The sequence below is a fragment of the Salmo trutta genome, chromosome 6 (assembly GCF_901001165.1).
Source record: "Salmo trutta chromosome 6, fSalTru1.1, whole genome shotgun sequence".
NCBI classification, from domain to species: domain Eukaryota; kingdom Metazoa; phylum Chordata; class Actinopteri; order Salmoniformes; family Salmonidae; genus Salmo; species Salmo trutta.
Window position 1 is genome coordinate 17275874 of NC_042962.1, and position 11064 is coordinate 17286937.

General features: G+C 40.1%; 1 protein-coding gene across 2 annotated transcripts; it reads right to left on the reverse strand.

The window, feature by feature from the left end:
• Window positions 1-51: 51 nt before the first annotated feature.
• Window positions 52-10893, reverse strand: LOC115195551 (regulator of MON1-CCZ1 complex). 2 transcript variants are annotated; one of them, XR_003878711.1, is made up of 20 exons: window positions 10453-10893; window positions 8496-8572; window positions 8326-8410; window positions 8157-8213; window positions 7942-8028; window positions 6976-7116; window positions 6605-6708; window positions 6391-6480; window positions 5495-5600; window positions 5006-5114; window positions 4641-4685; window positions 4455-4508; window positions 3693-3821; window positions 3447-3553; window positions 2904-3023; window positions 2717-2794; window positions 2255-2359; window positions 1654-1700; window positions 1024-1249; window positions 52-231 (listed from the first exon to the last, which is right to left on the reverse strand). XR_003878711.1 is itself a non-coding variant. In XM_029755503.1 (20 exons), exons 1-20 carry the CDS (start codon window positions 10549-10551, stop codon window positions 152-154), a joined length of 1968 nt encoding a protein of 655 aa, XP_029611363.1. In that variant the 5' UTR covers window positions 10552-10864; the 3' UTR covers window positions 52-151. The 2 variants fall into 2 exon arrangements, 1 of the variants encoding a protein (XP_029611363.1); XM_029755503.1 differs by having other exon boundaries at window positions 1654-1722; window positions 10453-10864.
• Between the last annotated feature and the right edge of the window lie 171 nt (window positions 10894-11064).

Genomic DNA, 11064 nt, shown 5'->3' on the forward strand with positions numbered 1-11064 from the left:
AGGACGTCTTGTCAAGCGGACTAACGCACAAGCATGACATGTCATACACCATTGATTGTTAGAATATGTACAAATGATTTTATTAGCATGATTTGAACAATTATTTACAATAAGTTAATGGACTGTGGGATAACATAAAATATGTCTCGACTCAAACTGTTACTTGCTTCATGAGTGCCTGCTCCCCGAAAACTTGCTTGAAGTATACCACATGCTCCTCACAGTGCTCACCTATTGGCCAATCAAAACAGAGTATTAGGGCAAAGGTCTGTCAATACATGCCAGTGGCAGCTAGGTGGAGACTCATTCATTTATTAGCTATTCATGTGTTAATTAGTAATTTATTCCCAGGTTTATTTATTACCCCACTGCAAACACGTTGATTATGTCCTTACTAATTTATACATTTCTTAAAACTGTATACAGTATTTAGACAGGTATAACCTACACTGTTTGTCATCCTGTAGGATTGCAGTTTATGTTGATAATGTGGGTGTCTATTAAACCTGAAACCTATAGGATAAAGATTCAAAATCACTGATACTCGCCCACTCACACATGTTCAAAGAAGCCATGCAATTGTGGTAAGAATTTTATGCTTGGGAACAATCATAGATGCATCCACATGAATAGAAAAGCAACAGTTTCAGCATATGCCTGTTGTTCCTGGCTTAGCAGAGTTATTATTTGGGTCAAGGCAATCTAATATAAATCACACAGAGGGAGGGCACTCATTCATTATTGAACACAACGGCATTACCAACATTTCTACCACAGAATAGAGTCCATGTGAGAATTATTTCTACGGTCATTACAAAGGATTTAGTCAGACCAGAGCCATAAAAATACATAGTCTGGCGTCACTCCTACACAATTTATTCAACCTATCGGTGTGTATAAATCAAGCCATCTGGCTGAAGACAATGTGGTTCTAGATGAAGTGTTCTGCTATGTGGGCCATTCCCTACATAAGGAATAGGTGGCCAATTGAGCTGCAGACCTAGTGTAGTGGTGTCACATCACCTGGGTTGAAGCTGGGGCTGCCTCTCAGACGCAGGTTCCTCTGCTCAAAGAACCGGAAGATGGTGTAGAAGAGCATCTGGTCGGCCGTCTGGCGTGCCACGTCCAGGAACTTGCGGGCGGAGATGTTGTCGTGGCCACCCACGCTGCGGATGAAGCGCAGCGCACCCAGCACCTGCTGTCTGGACAGGAGCACCTCCACGATCTCATCATTGGCTGTGGACAGTCTCTGTCACACACACACACACACACACACATAGATGTATGATGTTATAGATCAGCATGTTACACATCGATGTATGATGTTATAGATCAGTATGTTACACACAGATACTGTAGATCAGAACGTCACATGGGAAACCATCACTGTGCTGACTCAAAAAAACCTAACTAGATGTATTGTTATAACTCAGCCATGAATAGAGTTTGTTCACTTGAAGGTTCCTTATTTCCTATAATTAGCTGTACCAATACAACTAATGCAACTTTAAAATGGGATTCTCTGGAAAAACATTAAATTCTCCAAAGGACTTTGGATGTCCTGTGTGATATTCGATAGCTGTTTAAACAGTGTGTTTGTTTTTTGAGGGAGTGTGTGTGTGTTTGAGGGCGTGCATAAGTAAGGGATCCTACCTTCAACATATCCAGGGAGAGCTGGTGTGCAGGGGGGTATGTGCTTTCTAGAGACAGCAGCAAACAGGCCTTAGAGAGAATGATGATGCACATGGTAATTCCATGACCAATCAAAATAAAGATCTTACTGTAGAACTGATCCAAGGTCAGCTCAAACAATGAAACGAGAGAGAGAGAGTAAATAATCAACCACTATTGGAGCAACATCATGCCTTTTATCCTTCAAACAAAGTTATCTGGTGAGAAATGGGATCACAGGAGGAGTAGATGGGGGAAGAGTTCCCCACGCATTATATTGGATTAAATACCATGTAAGAATGAATTGTGAAAGACCTGGGTCAAATACATATGTCAAAAAGGGATTTACTATTGTTTCCAATGCACCAGGAAAACCATATTAACTGTAGCTCAAGCTTTTTTTAAAGTATTTGACATGTATTTGACCCAGGTCTATTCTGAAGCATTGCATCTTCTGTGAATAGCTTGCTAGCCCTTTGTCCCAAATGTTGTATTACTCCACTGAATACCCAAAAGTTATTGATGACTATAGGACCAAACTACCATGAAATAGTTGAGCTGTATGTAGTAATTGCTGACTCACCAGTGGCTTGGAGTCGCTGAGGACGTGGTACTGGAGGAACTGATGGAGCATGTAGAAGAGGTTGTGCTGAACCAACATCTTAATGACCAGCTCATACAGGTAATGCTGAGGGGGAAACAGAGAATGGTTATTAGGTTATTAAATGATTGCATCTGAGCTAGAGCGTGCAGCTCTCTTTTCTTTTTGAAGTGTTCTACTCCGCTAGCCAGCACCTCACCTAAACAGGTGTGTGTTCCTTTCGCCTCCGGAAACAGAGAGTGCACCTTAATATTTTAGACTATCTCCAGGGCAATATGGACCAATAAATATGTAGGATCTACAGGAACATAAAGTATACTAATGTAGCACTGGCAACATGTTACAACATGAAACGGTGGCATCTCACCATGACGCATAAAAGAACAAAATAGGTTCTGATAGAGCCTCCACAAAAGACATATCTGCTTTTCTGCAAAGGAGTACCTGCACGGTGATCTGGACCTGGTTGAGTGAGCGAATGTACTCCATCAGCACAGCAATGATAAACTTGTGAGACGTGTCCTGTTGGAGGGGTGAAACAATATAATGTTCAGTCATCTTACATGTAATTGAGATTATTATTCTTTTAATTATAAGGCAGCCATTGAAATATGTGCTTTGCCGCTGCCACCTTTTTCTCAGAGAAGGAGGACAGGACGTGGGTGTACATGTCTGACTGATCGATAACCGCCCGCGTCCGGACGGGCCTCTCCCGAGCAGAGCTGCCTCGGCTGGTACCAGACTCCGTAGCCTGGAAGAGATCAACAGGAAAGAACAAAAGTCAAGTCACTGAAACAGACAGTGTGTGAGCTGCTGATCCGCCGTAACACGGATGAGAAAACTCTAATCTGTTCAGCTGATTATAACATCTACATCCTTTGTGTTATTCAAGTTACAAGATCAACATTGTTAAGACATATATAATAGTGAGATATCACTACTGTTCTAAATATCTTTTCACTGGTGTCCCTTGATTTTCAAATGACTTAAGTGAACTAACACAATTAGCTTTTCTGTGCATTTATAATAATATAAGTAATATCATTGAAGTACATCCATTTAGCCACATGCATACACACTGTATTCTCTGATCATGCCTTACTAGCAGTCAAGACAGCTGTGCTAGAAACAGTGTGGCTTTTCGTTATGCAGTGTTTTCATAGACTGTACTCACCACAGTGTAGGTCTGCTCTGCCTCCAAGTACTCTTTGTAAACTTGGTTGAGTTTGTCAAACACTGTGGCCACCACTGGTAAGCCCCCCTTATCTCCCCCGTTGAGCACTGAAACACAGTGTGTGAACATCTTCGGGCACTATGGTTTAGGGGTTCTCTAATCATGAACAAACTCGACTTCTTGTTTTATTAGTGTGCTTGCTTCAGAAACTAACAGTCTCCCCTATGTTTCACGAGGCAGTCTTACTTTGTGCGCACACGGACAAGATTACCATCTTGCAGTCTCGTCTGCGCAGGAGGAAGTCCATCAGCTTGCCCTTGTCCTGCAGGAGGTTGACGGTCGGCGGCAGCTTCACCTGCAGATACCACAGATACCCTGAAGCAAAAGGGGAACACACAGCACAGGTCAGACAAGCAGGAGAGAACCTGAGCCCCACCCGGAAACAACCAACTGTAGATCTGAGAAGTTTGGATAGGCGCAAGCAATATGGCAACCATTCTACATAGTCTACCAGAAAAAGAGGTGGCTCTCCTACCACAGTGGTTACTGTATACCTATCTGTTCCTATCAGATCTACAGTGAATAGGGGTTAAGGACTAGTGGTGGTTTCTTTTTTCTTTAGTATTTTACCTCCTTTTTCTCCCCAATTTTGTGATATCCAATTGCAATACAATTACGATCTTGTCTCATAGTTGCAACTCCCCAAAGGGCTCGGGAGAGGCGAAGGTTGAGTCATGCGTCCTCCAAAATATGACCCGCCAAACCTCGCTCCTTAAAACCCGCCGCTTAACCCGGAAGCCAGCTGCACCAATGTGTCGGAGGAAACACCGTTCAACTGACGACCGAAGTCAGCCTGCAGGCGCCCGGCGCGCCACAAGGAGTCGCTAGGGCACGATGAGCCAAGTAAAGCCCCCCCGGCCAAACCCGGGGGGGCTTTCAAATTAACCCAGACAGTTTGCCAGGACATAGTCGTCTACGGTTAGATGTGTGGATGTTCTTCTCACTCACCTTCGCTTGCACTGATGATGATATCGGGTTGAAAGACGCTCCAAGATGAGGAGTCTGAAGGTCAAGGGAAGCATAATACCACCGCCTACCATCTCCATGCTAGCCGTCCCAATTATCATTGATACCATTCCATTGACACAAGTGTTGCCGTAGCTCATCCAGCTACTGGCATTTCATAAAGGATACAGAGCTCACAAGGCACCGGAGGGTGGGTGGGTACAGCAGCAGGACCTATGGAGACAGGAAGACGTGAAGTTCATTTCTGTCATGGGTTTAAGAGACATGGAACATAAGGGAGCGCAAGGAGAGGAGAAAAACTGTTTTCAATAGTGACAGATGGCAGTGAAGTTCTGAAAGTTCTGTAATGTCTCACACAGTATGACACATGGGGGCAGAAAAACAAAAATAACAGACAGAGAGAAACAGCTGGAGGGACAGGCAGACAACACAGGCAAAGAGACAAATATAAACTCAGACAGTCAGCCAGTCAGACAGACAGTCGGTAAGGACCGGCATGGCCACATACAGTAGTCAATCCATGTAGCCTTTACCTGTTAGGGGAATCCTGTAGGGGTGGATGGAGCGACCAGGCAACACAGGCTGGTGGACGTTAAGGGCACAGTCAGGCTCCCGCAGCTTGATGTCAAATATAATGGAGGTCTGAAACAGAAGACATTATCTCCATCATTCAGGACTGAACGTGTTTGGACATTGGATATGGAACAACATGACAGTAGTCGTTTTTCTGTCTAACTTCGAGGCTGCCGCGAACTTGGGACTATAAGGTTCTTTCAGAATTTTTGTCAAAATTGAGTTATTGACGTACAGTAGCATTGTTCTGTTTAATGTTCTCTACCTATATGGTAATCTAAATACCCCAATTCATATTATTAAATTCATAAGAATACAATATTAAAATTGCTGACACCATTCAAACCAATGAGGGTTAAGATCTTTAAAACCAATTATCTCCGAATCATCTTTTTGCAGATAGAATCTTATAGTCCCGAGCTCTCGATTTCTTTCCAAAAGGAACTCACCTGAGAGCTCTGATGATGCACAACAACCAGGTTATCCACCACGTTGAGGGCAAACTTCCCTGTGGTGTTGAGTTTTAACACGTTGGTCTTTTTACAGGATCCCTCCCTGGGAACAACATGCTGTTAGTCAGGACCAATGACCTATATAAACCCTGGATCGCTGATGCTATGTATTGACCATTGAGAGGCTTTGATGCCACTGGTCGGCCATATTGGCCAGGGGGGCTGTGTTGAAGCCACCGTGACTCCATCTTGGCACTCCCCCACCATTGTAAACAATATTTTGGAAGCTATATCAATGCATTTATTGTCTACATTTGCTTTTTACACGTTTATTATATTACAGACACCTTAATGCATACTTTTAAATTAGATTGTGAGCTAAACATACAAAAAAAAAACATTTTCCTCAAACATTTTTTTGGCGGGTCCTTGAAACATTTAATTGAAATACTGTTGAATTCTATTCATTCCAATGGAGGACAGCTCCTACTCCCCATTACGTTGTCTGTAATATAATTAACGTGTCAAAAAATAATGTAGACATTAATAAATGCATTTCTATAGCTTCCAAAATATTGTTTACAATGGTGGGGGGAGTGCCAAAATGGAGTCACGGTGGCTTCAACACAGCGCCCTCATCAGTAATCTATTGTATATATAAACCATTAGTCAGGACAGTGACTGACATAATATGTCACTTTATCCCTTCAGGTATTCCCTATTCATGAATAACACCATACATATTTAATTTCAAGGTTGAATTAATGTCTCTAGCAACTCTGCATATTAGGGTGATATGATTGCTGCATGACCTTGTTAAGTTAGTAGTATGAATTTCAGCATGTTTAGAGCAATGCCCACTAGGAATATGCTATATGAAATGTAAGATTTACCTGGGTAGCTGATAGAGGACCACCTCAGCACAGGGACTGTCAGTAGTTCTGGAGTGATGCTTCAGATACATTACATACAGCTGACCGTAACTACCATTAGAAACAAAGTGAACAACTCACTTAGCTTTTTATACTGCCAAAAGTTGTTTGAAAATGTGACTTGAATATCGAGCCAAACTATGACATTTCAATTCAAACACAGATGCAAACTTACATGGTGGCCACAGCAATGTCCCTCTCTGTCAGATTGAGCTTGGCTGGCTTGGGAACCACTGGAAGCTCGATCTCAAACTTGGGCATTTTAGACATGGTCCCACTCTGGCGGTACAAACAACAACGGGTAAGTTAACACCATCAAAAACGAGATAACGACAGTGAGCTTGGACAACCACTTTAATCAAATCAATCAATCAAATCAAATGAAACACTAAAATATCAAATGTTTGATGAATAGATTTTCAGCAATTTGCGGCTGCTAATGCTTTCTCAAACATGAACATGAGCTTTGGTGGAATATATCATGTCTTACTGTATCAGGTTGTGGACATGTTTGAAACATTTATTATCTCAGTTGTGACCACTTACTTTGAAGGCAAACGGCTGCAGCACGTTGCCCTGGGCAGTGGTAGAGAGCAGGATGACTGCAGTCTCAGGACAGTACATGTACCAGTTCACATTGACGCTCTGACTCTTCAGCAGCTTCAGGCTGCGTTTGTCAGGAAGCACCTAAACACAGCAGGCATCTCAATGACATACACTTCATCATCTGTCTAATGTCGGAAAAACTGGCACAAGAAGACATTTTTCTAGAATGCGTTTGGAGCCTAGTAGACATCCCTATATACATTTTGTCAAGGTACAATTTGACCTTACACAGCGCAGTAGGGAAAAATCTGCCAACTTCATAGCTCAGTCAGAGCTAAATTGAGACCTCTAGTGGTTGTAGTTTGAATTGAGTTAACCGAGTCACATAAGCTTCATGTGACATGTTTTACTACAGAAAAGAACAATACAAGTTCAATTCAACCGATTGTGTTACAATAATCTAGGACACAGTGCATTCCTAAACCACAAAACAACTAGCTTATTACTCCCGTATCACAAGAAATAGGAGTCGTAAAATATACACTGAGCATATCAAACATTAGGAACACCTGCTCTTTCCATGACATAGATTGACCAGGTAAACGCTATGATCCCTTATTTATGTCACTTGTTAAATCCACTTCAATCAGTGTAGATGAAGTGGGGAGAATTTTTAAGCCTTGAGACATGGATTGTGTATGAGTGCCATTAAGAGGGTGAATGGGCAAGACAAAAGATTTAAGGCGAACCGGTTTGAGTGTGTCAAGAAATGCCACGCTGCTGGGTTTTTCACGCTCGACAGTTTCCTGTGTGTATCAAGAATGGTTCACCATCCAAAAGTAATCCAGCCAACGACGAAGGAGTCCATGCCCTGACAAATTGAGAATGTTCTGAGGGCAAAAGGTGGAGGGGGCAACTCAATATTAGAAAGGTGTTCCTAATGTGTTGTACACTCAGTGTAGTTACCTGGTAGAACTCAATTCCCTGGTCAGTGATGAAAACAATTTCATTCCAGTTGGTCCAACAGAAGCCCAAAATACTGGCATTCTTCATCTGCCAATCAAAACATTTGAATATCAAAACCACAAGTATAGAAGATTTGACTCATGCTTAGTTGCAACTATGTAGAAATTACAGCTATTTTTAACTTGAAACATTTGACACTGGATATGCTTGCATACCTTACATTCCTGGGAGCATTCCCAATGCGGATAATCCGGTATGAAGCTTATGAAATCCTAAAATAAAACAGATGCTTTCGGTCAGGCCACCAGCATGGAAACACAATGTTGGAATAACTTCGAGGTAGGCTACCTTAATTGAGTCGAGAATGATTTATGTAATGCTTACCACAGATTTTGGTGTTCTCTGGACAGCCAAAATCTTATTTCCGATCGAAAACTTAATGCACTTCACCTCTCCTTTGTCATCCATTCTGTGAAGAAAATAAATACTTTCATGAGATCATCATCACTGATCTTACAATATTCATCATCACAAGTTATGTGCAATGTTGTTACCTGAAGGCAACTGAGTTTTTGTCATCTGGTCCTTTAACCACAACCCCAGTGGCACCCCCTGATCGCACTGCAAACACCTGAATGGGCAAAAAGGGTAAACAGAGAAAGCTCAATATATAAAAGGATTTGGGAGGTAAATATTACATTTAGATAGGGTAGCAATAAAATGAGGGTTACTCTTTGTCTAGTCTGGTAAATGTATTGCCAGTGGAGAAACATTTGTTAATGTTGACTATATACTATAGCTAACCAATTTGTCTACCTCCTTTACCTACCGAGGTAAAGTTGGTTTTATATTCACACATTCGGACATTCAAGACATTCAACTACTGTAAGTCGCTCTGGATAAGAGCGTCTGCTAAATGACTAAAATGTAATGTAAACAGACATTCGCCAAAAGCCATTTACAAATGGAAAACTCAATAACTAATTCACCTTGTCACAGAATCATCAAACTAGATATGATTTATTCTATAAATGGCATGCATACTTTTACAACCTCTGTTTTGAATACAAATTCCAGTTTTGATTTGATAGAAATAAATCAAATCTATAAAATGCAATTTAAAGCTGTATAAATCAATAACTAATTCACCGTTTGTCACAGAAATATCAAACTAGGTATGATTTATTCTATAAATGTCTAGTGTACTTTTACAACCTTTGTTTTGAGTAAAAATTCCAGTTTTGACTTGATAGAAAAACATAACATCTATAAAATGCCATGTAAAGCTATATAAATCAATAACGTTTTCACTCATTATGACATTATCATCAAACTAGGTACCATTTATTCTTTAAATGTCTAGTATACTTTTACAACCTTTGCATTGTTGACATTGTTTTCGGTGAAAAAACTAATTTTCACGTAGCAGTTTAAGAGAGAAAGAGAGCAAATAGCATAGGGACAGCCTGGTTGAAGTCCTAGGTTTTAATAGTTAGTGCCAGTAGATTGCAGAGGGGTTCACATACAGTTCAGAGACAAATCATAATGAATACATTTAGCCCAAAAACAAAACATGTACAGTCCACTTCTTATATTAGTGGTTTTTTTGTTATCCACCCTCTGGTATCTTTCAATACCCATGCTAATACATATATACAGTATATACGTACACTACCGTTCAAAAGTTGGGGGTCACTTAGAAATGTCCTGTTAAATTAGAGACATAAAAATAAATGAATGTTGTGCCTTGTAACTACTTTAAAATGTGGAACTGTTGCACTAAAAGTACAAACATTGATTTGGCATACAATTTAAGATTGTAAACATTGAACAACTTTATATAAATATTGTCTAACTTGATATAGAACAAATTGCACTTGAAAGTAACATTTCTTTAAAGCTATTGCAAATAAATGCATATTTTCACTTTTTTCTGCGACATTCACTGAATTAGTTATTGATTTATACCGCTTTAAATGGCAAATTATAGATTATTTATTTATATCAAATCAATATTTTTATATTTACTCAAAACAAAGGTTGTAAAAGTATGCTAAACATTTCTAGAATAAATAATATATAGTTTTATGATTCTGTGACAAACGGTGAATTAGTTATTGATTTTTAACATTTTAAATAGCTTTTGGCGAATGTCCGAATGTGAATATAAAACCAACTTTACCGACCATATTAAATTAGTCATACTGTATGGCTACACCTTCACGGTTGACAGCCATCCTCGTCTAGTTAGCTATCTGTTCTTGCTCAATGAAAGGAAATGTAAACGTCTTAAAAGTAAAAATTCACGGATTATGTATTTAGCTAGCTATGAACGAGCTAACTAAAAACATGTATCTATTTATATCAGTGTGGTGTCACGAGCATAATCCTGCTAGCTAGCTAGCGTTGGGACACAATCGGGAGTGTGTATTGGTTGGACTAGTCATACGGACTCCCGGTGTGTCCCAAAGCCACTAGCCAACTAACGTTAGCTAGCCTAGGCTACTGTACCTGTTTATTCGCTTCGTCGAAAAACACATTGTTGACGCTTGACGTATTTTCAAATTGCACAGGGTTTTCACAAAGTTCGAGGTAGTGTTCCTCACTCATTGTGAACTTTCAGCTATGCTATGTCTTGTAGTTGTCAGTGTTCGTGCTGTATAACGATTTCAGAACTGATTTGTATTAAAGATAGGTCGTCACTAGTCAGTCATAAACCCCGCCTATTTCTACAATTGATCATCTTAAAATGTGATTTAAAAACTAACCTTAATCTACTGTTAATCTTGTGCATAACCCTAAAGATCAAAAATCACATTTCTGTTTTCATAAATTTTTACATCGTCATTTTGATTTAGTGGCTGTGCTTGCTAACCAGCGAAACAAAGGTCCAAGATCCTCTCTAGGGTAAGTTCCGGTTTGAAAATCATGTAAATCACGCGAATCGCCTACCATAGTAAATGTCCCTTTCAAAATATAAATCCCATCGTCAAACTTTGAAATCAAACGCTCCAAAAAGTTTCTGGAGGCATTAAAACGTTTTACAAGTTGGACTGCCTGACTAAGATATTGGTACGTTGTAGTTACACAGGTTGCTTGTCATACAACTTTTGTTTTATATTT

Coding starts and splice junctions, on each gene's coding strand:
- LOC115195551 (XM_029755503.1), bottom strand. CDS start 10,551: ATGAGTGAGGAACACTACCTCGAACTTTGTGAAAACCCTGTGCAATTT. Junction 8,029..8,156: donor AATGCTCCCAGGAATGTAAG/GTATGCAAGCAT, acceptor TTTGATTGGCAG/ATGAAGAATGCCAGTATTTT. Junction 5,601..6,390: donor GTCCTCTATCAGCTACCCAG/GTAAATCTTACA, acceptor TGTTGTTCCCAG/GGAGGGATCCTGTAAAAAGA.